Source organism: Myiozetetes cayanensis, unplaced genomic scaffold (assembly GCF_022539395.1).
Source record: "Myiozetetes cayanensis isolate MyiCay16 unplaced genomic scaffold, myiCay2020 scf9, whole genome shotgun sequence".
Classification (NCBI taxonomy): Eukaryota; Metazoa; Chordata; class Aves; order Passeriformes; family Tyrannidae; genus Myiozetetes; species Myiozetetes cayanensis.
The window spans coordinates 31,170,769-31,192,129 of record NW_026088185.1 but is presented as its reverse complement, the minus strand read 5'-3'; the positions used below and the strand labels follow the sequence as shown (position 1 = coordinate 31,192,129).

Sequence of the window (21,361 nt, the reverse complement as noted above, 5' to 3'; positions counted from 1 at the left end):
AACAAAAGTCATTTAAAGATGTTATATATATACCACATTACTTGATCATTATCAGCCTGAGGTGTCACAATCTGCTCACAGAGATTACCAGTTTCCATCCCCAAATCCTGGCTTTGATACCAGATCTGGGTTGGACCCGCAGAAAGAGCATTTTTTATGTTTCTGTCAAATCCTGCTGAGGACTCTGGAGGGTACAGATTTTCAGACTGTACCACAAACAAACTCGGTGAAAGTTATTTGGGTGCAAGTCTAGTCAGAGCTGCATTTCTTCTGATCCACGGGGAAGCGTGGAGCTGTTGCAGCGCTCAGCAGAGCGCGGTGATTTCGGAAACCCCGTGAGCGCTGGCGGTGGACGCGAGGTTGATGCTTGCGCCTCGTACCTGCGTTACATAAGAACGCCCGTACCCCGGTACCGCAGCGGGCTGGAATCGCTTCAGAACCGAGGGAAGAGGCGGCTGAAGGGAACGGGGAAGAGAGAAGGGAAGAAAAAAACCCAAAAAAACAACAAACCCCACACCAAACGGAGAGCACGGAAGAAAAAGCATCCAACATAAACTTTCTGCTGCAGTCTTGCTAATTTCAGCTGAGAGCGCTGCGGGGCTCGGCTTTCTCAGCGCGGGGCTGAGCTCGCTCAGACTCTGCTCCCCGGCCCCGGGGGTGAGGTGGGAGGGCTCCACCCGCCCCGAGTCCCGGCTCGGTGCCGGTGCGGTCCCGGCTCAGCGGGGCGGTGCCGGTGCCGGTGCCGGTGCCGGGCGGGGCGGAGCGGCCCCCGCCGGGCGGAGCTGTGGCGGATCCCCGGGGGTGCGGGAGCATCGCAGCCGGAGCATCGCAGCCGGAGCCCCCCGGGCCGCTCGGAGGCGCCGGGAGGGACCCGCGGACGCCCCGTGGCCGCCCGGCGCCGCCGGCAACATGAACCAGACGGCGACCGTGTCCCACCACGTCCACTGCCACTCGTCGCGGGGCGTCAAGGTAGGGAGGGCGGCAGCGGGGGCTCCGCGGCCGCCCCCGAGCCCCTGTCCTGCCGTGCGGGCGCGGGCAGAGCTCGGCGGAGGTCGGGGCGAGGCGAGGAGGGACAACTTGGGTCCCGCCGGGCACCGGCAGCGGGAGAGCCCAGCGCGGGGCTGTGCCCAAAGTTCGCCCCGGAGGAGGTGGCGCAGGGCACGGAGCTGTGGTTGCCTCCCGAGTCTCTGCTCCGCCGTCCCGGTGCGGGGAAGGCTCTGGGCGAGGGATGCAGCGTGAAATTGGCTTGTCAGTCGTGGTTTTGCCGCTGTCCGACCGGGACGATCCAGGACGGGACGCTTTGTTTTTGCTGGTGGTGCTGTCCACACGTGTGGGAGAGTTGTGTGGATTGCTGTGGCTGGGCAGTGAGGGTGATGGTGGGGAAAGCTACGGGTTCTTTCCTTGACTACCTTCTTCCCCAGCCTCTGACACCATCCTGCCTTTGCATTGATCGAAAACTACTTTCTAGTGGAGTTACTGCACTCTACAGTGATAAAACGAAATCCCTAGCCAGATTGGTATTCAGTAGGAAGTATCTATGCAGAAATAAGTGGGTTTTTTCCCCCCCGAAATAAAATAACAATGCAATCAGTGATGATATTTGATTAGTGATTCTTAATTCTGAAAAAACCAACATCGAGAAATTTTACACCAGCTATTTTGTTTCATAAAATCATGTGAAAGCCTGAAAAGTTCACTTCAGTGCCTTGCTCTTGGTGACTCAGGCTCTCCCAGCATAGGGCTATGCACAGGTTTGTGTGGGGTGAGGAAACCTGCTGGGGCTTCACTTCCTTCACAGGAAAGTTGGAGGGTTTGGGGTTTGTTTATCTTCTCAGAAGGAGCAGCTGAACTGCACATCAGGTTCAGAAAATTGTCAGTTGGGCTTTATCCCGTTAGTGCTGGGAATAAAAATCATGACTTAGAGCTGAGGCAGGAGGGGATTAAAGGTATAAATCTTCGATTAGCACTGCCATTTTTATATAGGCTGCATTAAGCTTTGCAGTGTATAATCAGTAATGCAAAATGTCTGCAGGCTCAGGGACAAGGAGGGTTTTACCTGTGGCTCTAATGACCAGTTGTGTAACACAGAACTGTATCCATCACACCATAACCGGCTGGTTAGTTCATGCTCAAATGGGCAAGGTCATGGGAAGTGATGAATTACAATTGCCCTGGCCTACTTCAAAGACTCAGCAAATATAATATTAAATTTCTTAAAACCATTTCATCCTCTCTAGGTCTGTCTCTGAAAGTACCAGAGAACAGAGAGCAGCCTGGTACTTGCTCTGGGAAGTATTCCTTTCTTATGTTTGGGACAGCCAATGCTAATTTTTCACTGACAGCAACGTTTATTAAGTTCATTTAACTGAGCTTTTAAGCCAAAACAACAACAACCACCACCAATATCAATATGCTATTAAAAAAAAAAAAAGAAAAAAAAAAGACCCAGACGAGTCAATAGTCTTCAAAAAGAGAGAACATGAATCAGAGCTCATTCTAGACATGAGTCCATTCTACAATCAACACAGTAATACTGATGTGATTAGAAAACTGTCTCATTTTTCTGCTCTTAATTCAATGTGTCAGGTGTAAAATCTGCTTTAAAAATAGTTTCAAGTGCTTCAGTGCTGAGTCAATGGATATTCCATGAGAAAGTATTTATGACTGTAGAGGAGAAGTAACTGCCCTATGGTAATGAGGACCTCAAATTGGAAATTACTTCAAAAAACCTTCGTTAGTGACCAGACAAATATAAGTTGCATATTAATCACAACTCGCCAAGAAAAAGTTTTTGTTCCAGCAATTATGAAGGCTCAAGAAAAAGGTTACAGGAAAACTTCACACCTACTGGAATGAGATCTTGAAAGCCCCTTCTTTTTTCTCTTGTTCTTTTACTTTTATTTCTCCCCAACAAACAAACCTCTGGCATCTCAGCTCCTGCGTTACAATCAATGTGATGTTACTTCTCTGTGGTTTTTGGATCAGCTACTCAGTGCTCTGTAACACTGCACAAACTTCCGAATTCACAGAACAAGAAGCAGAAGGATCCGCTTGTCTGGTAAATTGAATCCCACAAACTTTATCCGTGATAATTCCTGCTCTGAATCACCCTGGGGCTGCAGCAGGGCTGGTGCCCAGACACAGGGAAGCCCTGTCCCTTTCTTGTGTTCTTTGTTGAGGGAAGGGTACAACATTTTGCATCCATGAGTACTGGGAACCGAGTGCACTGCATCCAGTGTAGGTTTGGTGACAGAGAAACAAGTGGACAGAGGAAAATTAATATCAAGCAACAAAAAAAGCCCAGAGATACCTTGGATAGCCCTTGGATAAAATGTAAAATCTCCTAATAAAGCCTTGTAAAGATTACAAAGATTACAAATCTTCCCACATGGTGACATTACTATGAATAATGATCTTTCACTCTGAGATCTGCAACAAAAACTCCTAGGGTTTAGCTGGGATTGCCAAATACCTGCTTCATTTCTCAATTGTTACAGCCTCCTCTCCAGGATCTTGCCCAGGGCAACAAATCTGGTTTTATTCTTCACACTTTTGACTCATCTTTTCACCACAGCAAGTAAATTAGCTCTTCCAGGAGAATCACTTCCATGTTGCGTTGATGACCAAATGACTTTTTACCATTCTTTTTCCCCTGACAGAGAAAATTCTGTTAAAACATTGTTTGCTTTGCTTGGAGGGAAAAAAGTAAAAAACATCCCACACACCAGAAATAGAAAATAATAATTATCTTGGCTGGCTAGGATCTGCCAAAACAAACCAAACATTTGTCTTCAAGCCAAACATTTGTACTGAATTTACGGGGAATGCAAAATAGAAATGTTTATGTCTTGCTCTTAACACAATCAGGTCTACACTTTGCTCTTATTAAAAAAAAAAAAAAAGTGGAGTAAAGCTAATATTTCTGTGGCTTTCTACGTTCTTTAATAATAAAACATTCTCTACTAGATCATGACTCTCTGCTGTTATCAACCTAATATTGATCTGACTGTGAGCTGGATCAGGGAAGGAGTTACTAATTGGCATTTCAGAGGCACATAATTACTGTGTAATATAATATGTATGTTATAACCTTTTACTTTTCTTTCCTGCCTTCCTTTCACTTTTATTTATTCATTAGCTTTTAGACTGTAAACTACAAAAGGTCAGTGAAGAAATGTCCTTAGCAAAAATTCTGCAGCAAATTTCATCCGTGTCCAGGGACTTTACCAGGAATTTTTACATTTCAGGTTTATTGTAGTAGTGTTTTAGCACTTACTAATTGATGAATAGTGGTGTACTAATAGTTTTCTTATTTACAGTTAGGTCGAGGAGCACATAATTTAAGGGGGGTTGTAGTGTTCCCTTTGGACTTATAGGTGTGCTTACAGCAGCTAAGGTTTTTTCACCAAACCCGCACCTTAGCAGGGAACATCTGCCCTCTCCTGCAAACTGCTGTACACCCATCTCCTCCTAAAGAGAGAGAGATGCTCATATTTAGCTGTTCCTGTTCATAAAGGCTGCTCAGTCACACTTTTTGGGTCGAAACCTCAGGTAGTTGGATCTTTAAATGCCCACAGGGCATGCCCAAACCAGGCCTTGTGCAGATAGGAGAATCATTTGAATCTACCAGCTGTTTAGGAAATAAATCCCTTAAAACGAGAGCTGCATTTCTGAAATTCATTACATCAAAAGCAAGTCACTAACAGATAATCTCAGTGAGTGTTCAGTTATGAATTAGCCAGAATAATACGTAATGAAGGGCACAAGAAATACAGGGTTGTGTCACTGTTAGGAAAATAGTACATGAAAGCAAAACAAAACAAAACAAGAAAAAATGATACGTTTAAAACTAATGAGTTTGCATGGTATTTTGTTTAAGGCAGTAGAAATCTGAGCCATGCTGTGCAATGTGCAAACATATTTATATTGCCTCGTGGGGAGCCCCAGCTCTGGGGAAGCAGAGTGGTGGTGGCAGGAGGCAGACTGGCGATGGGGACACATGTCACTGTCACACTGCTGAATGTGAGCAGCTCAAAGTGCACATATAGAACAAACTAAATATTTTTATTTTTGATTTTCCTGAACGCTGAGCACATGTGCAATACCCTTGTGTTTATTCTTTTCTTGAGACTCTCTCTGGAGGTGCACAGTGACCTGTTAGAGGACTCAAAAAGCTGTCCAAAAAGATTATGGCAATCATCAAAGTGACTGGCTTGGAGCTTGATAGAAAAGCCTTGAGTGTTGTTCTCTGGAAATGTTTTTGGCTCTTTTGCATCCTCATCGTCTGCAATTGCTTTTCTTCTATTCTGACAAACTGTTTTTGATCACATCTGAGGGGAGCTGCTGATGTGCTTTGTTGATATTCTACAGACCAAATATATATGGTGACATATACGTATGTATGGGGAGAACAAGCTGGAGCTCTCCAAGTGGAAATTTGAAAAACTGATCACAACTTGTAAATCTTGCCATTGTAAATCTTGCCATTTCCACATATATTTATGTGTTGTTTCAACCTGCTTGACAGTGTTTGTGCTACCAGAGAATAACCAGTGCCTTTTCTTTTTAAAAACAGTCCTTCCTTCATCATAAGAAGAGGCAGTCACAAATAAAAAGCTTATGGAATGAGAAAAAACCTCAATATTTGAAATACTTACTTTTCCCCTTTCAATCTATAAAGAAACAATTGGTCTGTGTCAAAGGTAATGTCAGGATTGTTAACTAGTTAAAAAAACCCAAACCCAACCAAACAAAAAAGAGTGAAAAAGGGAAAGAGAGGTGGTGTCCAATCCCAAGTTGATGCTGTAAGGGGCAGCAGAGTCACCACAGGTTTAGGTCTCAGACACAGAGTGTCCCAGCAGCAATTGCCCAGCACTGCAGCTGAGATGGAAGCAATTGGGGTCTCTCCTTGCAGGGGAACTCAGTTCTACTGCCTGCTGTGACCTTGCTGATGGGGTGTGTTTTTCGGCTCTTCCTTGCCTGCAAAAATTGTTAATACTCTTTCAGAACTTTCCACTCCTAATTCCCTGCTCTTTTCATAAAACAAGTAACTAGCAAAAAGTGTAAGTTCTCCTGTGTGTTTGGGTATATTATACTGATTATGTGGTATAGATTTGATAGATGTAGTATACATAGCCACGCACACCAGTGTTTTCTAATACACAGACAATTTCTGGCTTTCAGTGTGATGCTAATCATAGGAATTTAGAAGGCAGTCATTTTAATATACACAAAGATACATGAACATGGTGATAAATTATAATTAATAATAGGTTAGTACTTTCCTGGATTGTAATCACATAAGAATTTTCCTACTGCACATCATTATTTCAAGAAATAGGGAATTAAGTTTGATTCTCTTTGAAGCCACTTGAGATATGGGTCTGTGAGTGTTAGATAACACTTCTCTGAATGGATACCCCATCATGAGGGATTTAATCTTTCTCATTCTTTAATCCAAAACTGTTTCACTAACTATTCGTTAAGGTAATTTTGTGCTTATTTTGTTTGGTATTTCATTCTTAAACTTAGCATAGTAAGACCTCTATGCTGTCCATCACCTGAACATTGTTTTGGAATTTACTTACAAGCTTTCTTATTTAAAGATTTTTATCTGAGGTCCTCAAATTGAATTATAAGTGTTAAATTAGGCAGCATGCAGGTTAGTGACTGTGCTGTGTTAATCATTTGACAAGTTTTTGGACCAGTGACTTTGAACTTCTCACGTGCTGACAACACCCAGTGTTACTGGCAGCATGTGCCAGAAGCAAAGCATCATGTTAGGCAAAATTTGCTCCTGTGATTCTTAAAAATGAGGCGCCTGATAGTGGCAGAATGCCTTGGGGGCTTTTTGTTTCAGAGGAAGAGAATGAGACAGGCAGGTTCGTTACACTGTGAAAGGAGCTAAGAGTGATTCACAGCAATGTGCACCAACCCAAGGGACTCAAGGGAAGGCAGCACCTAGAATCAGTCATCAGCTTAATTAAAGACTCTCCACAGTCCTGAGCTGTGAAGTTAATGCAACTACTGAAGATGAGGGTGTGATTTATTTCATATTAAATTTAACCAGTAAAATAGTTTGAGTGAATTATGCTTTAGAATGCTAATTTCTTGGTGCTGATGGCAAAGGGTCTCCAGCGCCCAAGCTGAATGATGGGAGGGTGCTGTGAGCACCTCTGGGTCTCATCCCCACATTAGGAGTACCAGAAAAGAGGGAGGATGCTGATGCTATCCAGGAGCTTCCAGGGAAGTGGAATAATATCTAAAGATGTTTAAAGCTTAGTGACAATGATGGTGCTCTTGAGCTGCTGACCTCTTCCCTGAAAATATATCAGAAAACTAATCCAAAGTTAAGAGTTTCAAAAGTAGGACATTGGAATGAACTGGTTTGTGAGTCCATAACACAGAGACAGCTGTTCTGTTTGAGTTGGTTTGTGACCTTACCAAGGGAAAAGGATGTGGAGGGTGAGCCCTAGGGAAGTTTTACAGAAAGCTGAGAAGAAAACAGAGATGATATCTGAAGGACACCTTGAGGCTGTGATGGCAGCTTGGCAGAAGGAGACAGACACAGGAGTCAGAGGAAGACGAGATCTGAGTGTCTCTGACTTCTAAAGGCAGCTGGTAAGTTAAGAAAGATCAGAATGGCATATTGTCTTTTAGCTTCAGCTACAAGGACGTTACTTGGGATATTGGCTGTTAGATTAGATTACATTGCTAGGTCTGACCCATCCCACAGAAGTTGTTGCTGAAAGTCACAACCCTAAAGAGAAACCAAGAGACAGAGATAATGTACTTTTTTTGGAGACGTGTCAGAAGTGAGGTTTGCAAAGTTATCTTAGTGTGGACTCCTAGAGGCAAGGTAGCACAGTGTCACAGACTTCATGAGTTTACTGGAAAAGTTACCCAGTAATTTACAGTAGTAAACACAAGAGGTGCCAGCAAGTTGCTAAGCACAAAAATTATGCTGCTTTAATAAAGTATGACACTTAGTGTTTTATTTTCTTATAGCTTGAGAAAGTTACAACAGGCTAGTGTTTAATATTAAGCCTGCTTTTAAGTTTCTGTCATTGAAAAGACGAACTTTGTCTTCAAAGGTGTGCTGTTCTTTAAAGTCTGCCCAGTGGTCACACTGGTGGCTGTAAATGCTCCATTCATGTCCCTGTGTAAGGTGAAGGAATTTTTCCCAGGCAGGGGATGGTGCTGGAACTTTTCCCTGAGATCTGCAGTACAGATCTGCAATTCAATGCACCAAAGTCCATTAAGCTTAAGGGAAGCTGATCTCCAAAGCTGTCAGATGCCAGTGGTGAGGCTGAGCGTCCCTCCAGGGACCTGCAATTCCTCATCCCCTGCCGTCGGGGTAAATGATCAGTCAGTGACCTGGGAATGCATTGTGTCCGTCACTGGATTTACTCTTCAGTACAACCGTCAATGAATGAAGACTCTTTATTTAAAGATTGGTTTATTAGCCTTATTTATGTTTTTTAAATTGTGGTTTCAGCAGCATAAAGACAAGTGTCTATCCCTTGGCTTAGTTTTCCCTGGATACTATAGACGAACATTTTGGCTTACATGTTGAAATAAAATTTTTTTCTTTTGTAAAATCAATTGCTTAGGCAGGAGAGTTCCTGACTCCCCAATTAAGCAATTTATCTAAAAGAAATCTTTTTTCCCCTTCCCTTCAGAGCACTAAACACTTACTCAGCTTGAAAGCAGCATCAGTCTGCCAGAGCGGGATTAATGCCACAAACGTTCCTGTTCATATTTGCTGCAGAGATGACCTGCAGACATGACCATCATGTTAAAAAATAGCTTTTATAATTCCTTGTGCGTGATAACTGAGAGCCAAAACCTGCCTCTGATTTCTTTTATTTCTTCTGACTCGCTGGAGGAGGGGAGCAGGCACAAGACCTGGCTGCCTGTCCCTGATGGTCCATCCATGCTCTCACTCAGCCCTTCTGCCTGCTGGGGCTCAGCCAGTTGCTTCCTAGGGTTTGGATGGTTGCTGGCATTGCTTTCTGGCTGTGTGGGTCTGACTTTGCCGTATCCCCATCTCTGTGTGCACAATGGGAACATCGGCACCCACAGCTCCCTCCACAGCCAACACTGCGGGCTGTTTGGGAGCACAAACAAACCTGGACTGAGGACGGTCCCACTGCCCACCAGGGGAGACTTTGGGCTTACTTTGGCTTTTTGGATAAATCTAGGGAAGGGAGGGGAGTTTCTCTTTTCCTTTTTAACCTGTTTGCCCGTTGTCAGTATCAATAAATTTGAACATATTCTGAACATATTTGAACATTTTATCATTGCAGATCCTGAACACTGAAAGGAATGAACCCTCCAAAGCTTTTGAGCTTTCCCCTCACTTACATTTTACCTGTACAAGTGAATCCAGTGTATGTGGCACTGAGGAATAGGATAGTCTGTTTATTCAATCTCTGTCCTAACCTTGCTCCTCCGAGAGGTTGGAAGGAAATTGCTGTGCTTCTGCATTGGCCCCTTGTGGGACGTATTGGTTTCTGCTGCTTGTAAGGATCCTTTCCCTGACTCTCCTGCTAATCCAAGCCCATAAAAGCATTTTAGCCATTCTGGAGTGATTGACTTAAGGTTTTCATGCTGTAATTTATACACATATCAATAATTACTTAGTTGATCTTTATTTTTGTACAGGACACAATGTCTAATGGCTGGAGATAAAAACTGGAAAATTGGAGTTTGGAGTAGACTCGTGAGTTCTGATACCTCTGGCAGTAACTGTTCATCCAGGGAGAGATGTAACTGTTTATGCTGAGCTTTTCCATAGAATTAAAGCAGGCTTTTTCAGTTAACTGTTTCTCTTTGGAGGTGAAAACTTTCCTCTGACTTAGACCGCTGACCCAGCCCTCCCAAAGGTCAGGGTAACCTCAGCGTTGCAGGGAAGGGAGCTGGGGCCTCTTGCTTGCTTTTCCTTTGTGTGATAGCAGAAGGGGTTTGTGGCTTTGTGTTTCCTTCTGGGTACAAGTACTTGTGGGTTGTTTGCACGGGAGAGTCACGAGCAGGTGAACAACCGTGGCATAAAAAGAGATTATGCCACCTGCTGGGCAGCCTGAAGGGAATTGGCTCTGGCTTAGTCCCTGTCCTGCCATGCCTGGGGCAGCAGTGTTTTGGGGGAAAGGGAGCAAAAAGAGAAAGCTGGGAGGAGAGGGCTGAATTAGAAGAAGAGGAAGAACTGTTAAACCCTCAGTGCTACTATGGTGGCCTCAGGAGATGTAGTGGCACATTGTACATACCTGGCTGGTGTTAGACTTGAGTTGATTTTTGCTTTTGACACTGAGGTGATAGGACCGTGCTCATAAAAGAAACATTTTCAACAAATTTTCCACACAATATTATCTTACTTCTGGTAGTCAATCCAACCAAGGATTTGTCTGCTTAGAAACCAAATGTATGCTACCCATGACTCTCTTTCCTGGTGATAATTTTTGAGCTGTGAATTCCCTACATTTGCCTACATTAAAACTTCTATTTACATCCATGAGTACATTTTTTTTTTTTTTTTGGTATAGATTTAGTCTGGAGTTTGAAAAATCTCAGTTTTATAATTCAACAGCTGTAATGTGTTTTCTGGGAACATTAATGTTTCTGAAACTTGGTTATGCAAATATTTGCAGAGGGCAAACAAAAGCTTAGCAAACAAATCCATAAAATAATTAAGCAGAGATTGGTGTTTTTCTATTTCTGTAGTACTTGTGCCTCTCTAAACATTTTCCAGACTCTCTGGATGCCTCTTTTCCCTCAGTTATTTAGAAGTCTCTTGCAACACAAGTTCCATCCCAAGTGAGGTCACCTTTACTGGAGAAACCCATCAAGCAGCTGATGCCATTTAAAAATATTTTTAAGAGATGTTTAGTGATATTTTATAGCTTCAAATAATCTTACTGGCATCATCATAATTATGACAATAAGCACTGCTCAGATTTGAGGATTCTTAAGGATTGAAAAAAAAGGATTTTAGATGGCCATTGAATGTAAACCCTTTGATCACTGGTGGGCAGGTGTAGTTTTCAAGTCCTGTGCTCAAATCCCAAGTCTTTAATTTGGTGGTTAAGCTGTGGAAGAGATGTAATTCATGGATTATAACTAAACTTGCTTTCTGTAGGAATTTTGGATTTTTCAATTGTTTCTTGTAATATATGTTGGCTTGAAATTCTGCAGGGTCACTGTAGCAATCCTGAGACAGGCAAGTTAAATTTGGATTGAGCTTCAGACACATGGAATCAAGTTATTCGTGTGTCCCAAGCACCAGCAGAAGGCCCTGGTGGGGCTGCAGTTGTGGTGGTCTGAGCCAAGGGCTCAGCTGAGCACTGACAACTTGTGAAAGTCGGGTGGTGGGGAATGGTGTCAGGTTGGAAAAGAGAACATGGGAGCCCTCCTGTGATTTACGTGACAGCTCTGGATCCAAGAGACTTGTTCTGTACCTGGCCTTGTGTTCCTAGTGCAGCTCTGTCATTTTTGTACTGGATCAGAGCTGGACAAAATAAATGCATTTATAGTCTCAGGCAGTGTTCAGAGTGAGTGTTGTGCATAAAATTGCTTGCTGAAGCAACTCTCCTGATGCCACAAGAGAGATGGGCCAATAGGGAATTTGGGTCATTTTACCTAAGAAGATTTCTGTAATTAAATCAGCTTGCATAGTTCATGTTTCCATTTTTACAGAGAATAGTTAAAAAACCTTTTAAGTTTCAACCAGTCTATTTCCTTTCTTCCTGAAGTATATTTTCATAGCTCCAGATCTAAAACATTTAGTGCCAAATTTTTATAAAGAAAAGAATCATCACTGCAGGATTTTGAAAAACTTATTTCTCAGGTTAAGATTTATAAACATGTATTTTCTGCATGTATTGCCCTCTGAGTACTCTGGCCCTGCAAAATAAAGCTGGCATGGGTTACATGCCATGGAAACAAGAAAGAATGAGTTTGAATGAAAAAAAAAATTACTTGATACTCAAGATTTTTATGTTTTGTTTTTAAATTGTAACCAAAAAAGTACTGTGTGCTCTCATCTGATGAATGCTGCACACACTGCAGAAAAAATGCACTGCAAGATGTTGGAAAAGTGCCTGCAACTGATACAGTGCTTTTCGTGAAGAATTTTATTTTTTATGGTTCAGTATTTTTAAAAACACTAACAATTCTCAAGCTGCTGCCTTGCTTAGGTCAATTATTTTTTGAAGAGGGATGCAATGTGCTCATTATTTTCTAGTATTTCTTCTATGTTGCTGCTGCAGAGAAAGCAGACAGTATGTATCTGAAACCTCACACATCAGTCTTTAATGATTTCTGCATTTAGAGCAAAGAAATGAAACTACTCATATTACAGTTCAACACAAAGTTTGGTTTCTATTTAATGACTGCCTCAAATGATGAGTTGTGTGATCAATCATACATACTTATACAATCAGCATTTACAGTTTAACTTTTTAATGAAAATGTTGAATACCTACCAGTATAAGCTATACAGAGTAGTATGTGGCAATGTAAGAGTTCTCCAGAATAGTACACTGAATGTTTGACAAAGTCTCATAATGTCAGAGTTTAAATTATTGAAAAGCTACAATTCTGGTGTAGAAAGTGCAGTGTGGATTAATAGACACAAAAGGAAGCACATGCCAGATGAAGTAGTGGAGTAAATACATCATCTATGTGGTTGATAAAGCAGCTAAATTACTGTAAACAAACAATAAAATATCTTAGAGGTAATAGAGAAGTTACTTATTGGAAGCTTAAAAAGATAAATGCAAATTGTAAATATGTAAAGGGAAAGGCTGGATGGCAGTTTTTTGATATCAGATGCAGGTTCTCTTAGATATTTGTCTAATAAAGCTGATATTCTTGTACAATAATGACTATTCCCTCTGACACAGAGTAGTGCTTATATAAGTTACTTTAAGATGGACATAATCTATTTTTGCCATTAAAAACTTACAGAAATATTTCTGGGCAGTGTAATATGAAAATGTTTAGTAAAAGGAAAATGTTGAGACTGTACACATCATTAATCAATTATAAACCATCTTAATGGATAATGGAGTGAGAAATGACTCCCTAGATATTTTTTTCATTAGTGAGCCCAGACCTGCACAGTAGCAATTCACTGTAAACCACACAAACAGCTATTTTTTTTTTCCTTCTTGATCATTATATTTGATAATTTTAGTTTCCAAGAAAATATCCAGGCTGGAATTGATCACCCTCTACCCCTAAGGCTGAAGTTGCCAAATACATGATTTTATGCCAAAAGTATTTGTGGAAGCATCAAAGTTCTTGTCTGCCAGCCAGCAGCCAAATGCCATCAGCAGCAGAGATGGCTGCGAGTTTCCAAGATGTAGCTGAGGTAGAGATGTGCTGGAAGGTCTCCAGGAAGAACTTAGAGTAGCCTTGCAATGCCTAAAGGGGGCTTAAAAGAAAGATGGGGACAGATCTTTGAACAGGGCCTGTTGTGAATAAGGCAGGGGGCAATGGCTTTAAATTAAAAGAGGGTAGATTTAAACTAGATATGAGGAAGAAAATTTTTTACCATGATGGTGGTGAAACACTGGAACGGGTTGCTCAGAGGGGTGGTAGAAGGCCCATCCCTGGAAACGTTCAAGGTCAGGTTGGATGGGGCTCTGAACAATGGGATCTGCTTGAAGATGTCCCTGCTCACTGCAGGGGGGTTTGGACAAGATAACCTTTGAAGTTCCCTTTCAGCCCAAACTATTCTATGATTCCATGAAAAAGGTGGAAATTAAAAGTGCTATCAGTGACAGCAGAGTTGTCAGTAATATCCCCTCCTGTCTAATCAGAGCTAGACTGGGACAGACGGAAGAATTTGTGTTTTGTGGGATTGAACCTTACTTTGTGCCAGCTTTTTCACTTTTATTGTATTTTTCATCCTATTTCCAGTGGAGAACTCTCATGTAGATCAAAAGGTAGTAGTAATGAGTTGAGCTGACAAATTTTCAGAAGAAAGGGGGAGGAAAAGACATAAAATACTGTAACTGTTTTCAGTAAGGGGGCTTGCTTGAAAATACTTTACTTCTGTTTCTCAGTGTTTTCTCAAAATGACACTTAAAAAAATGACAAAAAGTTTCTAAGAAAATTAACATAATAGAAAGTAATACTGAAATTACACTGATAACTCTTTTAAATTCAGTATTATTTTATGTGACTAATTTATCCATTATGATTTATGGAGAACATCACTGGCTACAAAAGCCAAATAACAGACAGGTTTTATCTTTTTAATAACAGACCTAATCCCAAAATCATCATTTAATCACAAGCTCCTCTTTTCAAAGGTTTTCTTGCATGTTTTCCTGAGTCAAGTCTGGGATGCTTAAAACTTTCTATAGATGCCAGTTTATATTTTCATAAAGCACATAAAGAAATTGTCACATTTTGCTTTGTGCCAGTGTGAGGAAAAATTGAGCATTATTAATTCCCTTTTATGATGGACATTGACACAAAGGAAACTTGAATATCTTGCAAAAAGATGCTGAGGAATTGATGTTGAAAGTGATGAGATCTTGAGGGTTCCTATCTCTTTTCAATACCCAGCTGAAATACAACAATATTCAAGAGGAAAAGTACTGTCAGAACAGTTTGTTAAAACACTAAGAAAAAAGAGAAGCAGAAGATGGAAAATCAGCAAAGTGAAAGAGTGCCCCATTTCAACCCATCTCTTCCACCTAATGAGAACTCTGGCTCAGCAGAGACTCATCAGGTGTTCAACTGGGTGGAGATTTTAATCCTTAGCTTAATTACTCATTCATCCTCTTTATGTGTTGTGTGTATTACACAATAGATAACAGTTTATCCTTGGACACTGTGTATATCTGATTTACAGGCTCTTTGCTCACAGTAAAAGTTGCCTGAAAAATGTGACCCAGAGAAGAAACATTGCACATCTTTAAACAATCAATCTCCAAAAGCCCAGACTTGATCCTTGTTAGGATAAGATGGCAAAAGTCCCATTGATTTTTTTAAGATGACACAGTCACTGGATAGGAGAATTCTGAACAATCATATTAAAAGACAACTATGTTATTTAAGTAAGGTAATTGCCCCTAAGATAAATCACACCAGAACATGGAAGGACCATTTGTAGGCAAGGTACATCAAAGAAGCTCCAACATCTGAATGGCCTCTAAAGTTTCAATTAGAATTTAATATTTGTTGCCAAATTGTCTGGTATCCTATGATCTGTAGGTCAGCTGTAGGCTCTTGGACAAGGTGTAAAATAATCCTGCTGTTGTATTTCTCCTTGTTGCTGTTTCCCAGAATTCACCAGATACATCCATTTGCCAGTGACGCAGCACTTTGCATTCCTGAGCAAGAGCAGAACACTCTGCTGGGGCACCAATGCAAGCGTGATGTCTGTGTGTGGGAGAAGCTGGATCAAACCCTCCCTTTGTGATTGCACAGTTTTCATTTACTGCTCTGTTGAGAATCTTCTATAACTGTTTTACTTTCAAATTACCACTTCCTGCTAATTTCCCATTTGAAATTATTTTTATTCTTCTTCACTAATAATGGTTTTGGCAATCCAGATTATTTCACTTTATTTCCCTAGGTACTTTTTTGTGGCTTGCATTTTAAGAAAACAATATCCCGTTGAATAATATTCAACATTTATGCCTAGTTTTCTTGAACAAAAAATTACTGTGGCAGTTCTGTGTTCGAAGTACTGAGTTTTTGTTTTGTTTAGTTTTTATCTTTCTGCTTGAGCTTAATTGTGTTTACCTTTCCTAAAGAGATAGAAGGATCTAAAGTTCGGAGCAAATACATTCTGTAAATAAAGAATACTGCTATGAAGAGTATTTAAGTATCTTTATTTTGCCAAAATGACGAACTGATGTAGTCATGATCTTTATTGCTGTGTGAAGAGCCGAGGAGGGATTCAAAAAAGCTAATGAAAATCTTCCCTGTCTAACAGCATTTGATTGATTTGCTTGTCGTTCAGTGAGAAATGCCACAGAGCTGGAAAATCTGTCTGGCTCTGGCTCTGCTGAAGGAGTTTGAGTTATGTTTCTTAATAATGTAGCTTTATATTTAGTGGGGACTTACAAAGATTTTTGCCCTTCTTTCCTGAAGGCAAGATATGATCTGAGTTCGCTGATGAGATGAAAGCTGTTGAGTGTAATCAACATGCATCAAATGATCTTATGAGGAAACTTGATTGTACAACTTTCTTGAGGCTGACTCTAGGGCTTGTTGGATACATCATTTCTTTGTAGAACACTGAGCATGCTGGAGGAATATACAGCATGCATAATGCATGCTGCAGCAGCTTGCTGATGAAATGGGGATGGAATCGAATGGTAAAACTGGAGTAACTGTTGAAATCTGCTGCAGGTGCTGAGCGTAATTGATAAATAACTACCAATAACCAGAGTAAGAACAGGGGGTTTTTATCCATGTGCTCAGAAGAAGTTTATGTTTGAAGGGGAAGTTGAAACATGTCTGGGTTTCTCTCAGGTTCCAATAGCGAGGCTGCACTGCGGGTGCTCTGCGCTGCCTTTGCTGCACAGCAGCCTCATGGAGCTGTGCTGAGAAGGGAACACACTGCACAGAGACTTTTCTGCACTCTGGTGAGCTCAGTTAATCTGAGTGGGAACACACAGAAAGTTGCACCGTCCCACCTGATATGTGATGACGCTGTCAGCTGCTGGAATGGAATCACATTTGGCCATGGGCTTGTACCCTTCGTTACTTTCTTTTAAAACAGGTTTTGAAAGCACACGATTGTGCTGTTAATGAGAATACAGAGAGCAAGCTTAGATGGTCTCCCTGCCATGGCTGGAAGACCTCTTGAATGTTCAAGCATGTTAAATACACACAAAGTAATGTGTGACTTTGTGATTTGGTGTGATGATAGGCAACTTCCACCGATGCTTCTTCTCCTTAATGCCATTTGAGTAGGTGGCTCTTGGAAAATTAGGATGAGTAGCTGCCAATGTCAATTTAATGCCAGCTTCTACATTTTATTTAATTGCTTTGAGATTCACTTTAGGTTTTTTCAAATAATTTCAATAATGTTTTATTAATTAGTGACTTAACAGACACACAATCCTGTAACAGTCACTTGGATGAAGGTTTTGTTGGTTAAAAGATCAGGCACTCTTGCTATTATTAAGCCATAGCAGGAGGATTGGAACTAGAAGATCTATAGGGTCCCTTCTAACCAAAATAATTTTGTGATTCTATGGCTCAAATGTCATGTCATGTGCTGCTAAACTGGAAATTTGAGGAAGCTTTTTTTAAAAAAAATGTTTATATTAAATCCCCCCATCTGTGAGAGTTAGAAGCTGCTAGTTTCAATGAGTAGTTTTCTTCCAAAGAAATTCCTTAGGGAATAAAATAAAGGAGATTTTCTCATTTTTGTATTAATGCTTCAGTTAAATATTTATAAATAGAAGCTTCTGTGTTGTACTTTGAAGCCAGACTGTTTCTTAGATGTGTGTTAATGTCCAAAATCTGTCACCATAACATCTTAGATCCTTTAATTGGGTTTGCCACTTCATAAGTAAAATAAAGTTGCTTCATCAGATGTTTCTTTGAGACACAAAAGATGTTTCCTTGATATTTTGTGTTAGTTACATTTTCTGCAATGCAAGTTCTAAACGTAGTCTTTCAGAAGGCTAAATGAGCTTGAAAAACAGAGGTCATACCAAACTGGTGTAGAACTGAGCTTTGCTATTTTGGGCTTTTTGTTGTTTTTAACTAAAAGATATTCAGAAACAAAAACTCCTCCTTCAGCTCAAGAGTTCATACAGTAGAAATTACTATGAGACTTCCCTCTTGTGTGACAACAGGTTTCCTTCCTTTCTCCTCCCTTCCTCCTTTCCTTTTCTCCCTTCTCTCCCTCCCCTCCCCTCCCCTCCCCTCCCCTCCATCCCTCCTTCCTTACCTCTCTTTTTCTCTCCATCTCTCCTCCTTCCTTTCAACATTCTTTACCCAAATGTTACAGTAATAAATTAACAATATATACTAAATTGACACACCTTTCTACATTTTCTAGAAGCTGTAGCATTTCCTAGCAAGACCATCTTCTCTGTGGATGGAAAGCTTTTGAGAACCAGGGTTGTTGTCTGTGGTATGAAACAGCATAACTAAAGCAATGAAACACTAAGAGTGAGCACGAGGTCTGGCTTTCTTCTGACAGGGCATATGCCAAAAAACCATAAAAAAAGACCAAATTATGCAAGCTCTTGCACTGTGTGTGAGCAAGTACTATTCCACTGGGTTCTACCATGTGTGTTGTTCCAAGGAACATTTGAAAGAAAAAAGTAACAACTGATTTTGGTAGCCAAATGAAGACTTCAGAAAATGTTACTATTTCAGAATAGTTCCAAGTCTCATTTAAGAATAATTTAGCCACTTTGTGAAAGAAACCACAAAACCAAACCAACAAACGAAGAGTAATTTGGCAAAGAATTTGTTGTCAATACCCAGTCTTATACATAGAAATTAAACACAACAGAATTTGTCTTGAATCTAAAACACTCTACATGATTCAGCTGAAAGGTTTGATATTGTCTTCTGTTCTAGTCTTTAAGCAGATACAAGCTCAGGGAAGACTGACAAACATTTACTTCATTAGTCATCCCACATGTTCTCCTTGCTGATAAATCTCAGAATAATGTGAGCCCAAAAACTTACACTTATCTGTTGACCTGGAAGAAGGATAAAATATGACGTAAACAGAGGTGTGAAGAGAAAATTACAGGGGACAAAACCAGTTGCCTTTTCAGGAGAGTCTAATCTATTCTAATAAGACTTCAGGGTATGAATAGTCTGTAAACTTCACGTTCTTGAAGGCTTAGAGAATAAAATGCTGGAAAAATTAAATATTTTGTTCTATGAGGAATATCAAAGCTGGTTCTGTAAGTCAGACTTAACAGCCTGCCCTCACAACTCAAAGCAATGGGGGTTGTTGAGACATTTCGAGAGTAAGCAAACAAATATTCCTCCTCTTTTCATTGCCCTAATTTGTTACAGTTTGTAGGATTAAGCAGGTGAGCAGCAGAAGATTTTACATGCTTTTCCAAAAGAGGGCTTGAAAGGTTGCAGGCAAAAATCCCTGTGGAGCTTGGAAAATGCCAAGTACATTTTAAAGAAAAGTCAATCTTAATAAAGTTTATTTTTCTGAAAATGTGGATAAAACATCTAATGTGCAGTGTGTGAAACAGCTAATTTTGACATTAAAGATTTAAAAAAAATTCAAAATACCATAAAAATTGTAGTGCTTTACAAAGTGTTAATAGATGACATTTTCTTTCCTCTTTCAGAGTCCTCCTTCCTTTTTCAGAAGTCAGACCTGTCAGAATCTGACTTCTAAAACTCTTGTTACTGCCTTACAGTCTTCACAAATAAAGATATTTTATGGGATCCTTTCTGAGAGTTTTTCTTGGAGATGAAAATTATGTTTTCTTTAGAATCAGTCTCATGGCAGCCCTGAAGATATTTTTAGTTAGTTTTTCATAAGAAATGGGAGACTTAAAAAGCTAGAAACGACACTTAGACTTCCCCTTCAAAAAGTGGCATAATTGCCAGTTTTCAATGAGGAATTATCATCAGGATTGAAATAATTTGGTCTAATGTTTTGCCCTCAGGTGGCTACTCAGGTTGGCCCAAGTAGGTTTATGTCAGGAGCAGTTGCTCCAGCTCCAGCTGTATCAACTTCAGCCAACCCATCACATCACTTCACACTGCAGCTCTGTGCAGCCAGGTGTTGCCTCTGCTTGTTGTCAATTTAAAGGGCCTTGCTCCAGTTGTTGGTGTGAAGTAAATTGAGTTACTTAATTGAGAGTTTAATAAAGTAAAATAACAATTTAAAAAAAAGAGCACCTGTGCATTGATCTGGAGTTTGCTCTTCAGTGATTAGACAATCCATGTAGAAACCCCTCTACTGCCAAGTACTGGATCAGTGCAGTGAAATGCAAACAGCTGAAATATTCCAGAATATTTCAGAAGTAGTAAAACTTTTCACAGCAACAGAATTTGTGTAGAAGCAGCTAACACAGCCATGGCTGTAGGGGACATGTTTCAGGGCAGTCCTGTGTCCTGAGTGACTGCCTGTCCAGGGAAGTAAAAGTGAAGGCACATTCCTTCAGGTGATTAAGAATGACATATGTATCATCTCTAATAAGCTATTAATTAGAAAGATGCCTGTGTTTACAGCCTCAGCAGTTACTGCAAACCTGAGTTCTGGAATATCTGCCTGTGCATGAGCAGCAGAGACAGGCTGAGCCGGAGGCAGAAGGAAACGGCGGGCACACAAATCCCTCCAGTGCTTGGATATATGCAAATAATGCATTAGCTTTCCACGTGGAATTTGTGGTGGAATTAGCATCCAGGTCACCAAACTGCATGTTTTTGTCTCAGACTGATTGGCTCGCAGAGAAGAGAGGTGGCTGGCACCAGTGCCACCCCCATGCTGCTCTGCGGATGGCTGTCATTAGTGATTACAACTTTCATGTCTTTAATTACTGAGATGCTTTAATTCAATCTGATACAAAATGAATTTAGGGCACTGCAGATTCTTGTTTGTACTTTTTTAAAAATGAGGTTTCATAACAGAGCCTGAAATTTAGTTTGCTGAACTTTCTAGAAGTTGTCAACTGTCAGTGAATTTGGGACTGGTTTTAACAAAGACAGTTTATGGTTTTCTGGTAAACCACATGAAAATTTGAGGATTTGGAGGCATTCCCTCATATTAATTATTTCATGTCAGAAGGGAAAGCTCAGGATATTAATTTTTCAGGTTACTGTTATTTTTTTAGCCCAAGCCAGTAAGTTGTTTTATCCATAAGGGCCCTCCAAAATAGACAGTATCCATACACTAACCAGCAAAGAAAATATGCATATGGAGAAGAAAATGATTTATGAAGACTTCAAATGGATCGAAGGTGAAGCCAAAAATACTATTGAGCTACATACACTACTTTTCTTCCTGCTCTGTTTCTTCCAGTCCAAAGCTTCCCCTGAGTCTGTCTCTGTATTCAGATGGTTTAAATGGTACTGATGTTTATTATATTTAAATACATATGTAATATAACAGCATGATATTGGCAGCTGTAAATTTAAACAGGACTCATAACCTATTTATTGTAGAAACACCTGTACTCAATATTGGTGTTAGACAGAGGATTTTACAGCAGCTGCCACTGCACATGAAAAAAGAGATGATCCCAGCTCGTCAAAAACCTACCATCAAAGACAAGAGGGGTAGGACTGAGCTGTTGACACACTGATACTCAGTGTCATTCATAGCCTTGGGTATCTGAAACGTGCCTTTGATTGGCAACACGTGATGTGAAGCCTACAGGAAACCTATGTCCTT

General features: G+C 40.6%; 1 protein-coding gene across 1 annotated transcript in view; it reads left to right on the top strand.

Annotated features, from left to right (window-relative positions):
• The first annotated feature begins 457 nt into the window (after nt 1-457).
• The window catches only part of DPP10 (dipeptidyl peptidase like 10), a 473,153-nt gene continuing 452,249 nt past the window's right edge, over nt 458-21,361 (top strand). Inside the window, exon 1 of the mRNA XM_050339334.1 lies at nt 458-969. Within this exon, the coding sequence (XP_050195291.1) occupies nt 910-969 (60 nt within the window). The 5' untranslated portion in view covers nt 458-909. The remainder of the gene's footprint in view (nt 970-21,361) is intronic.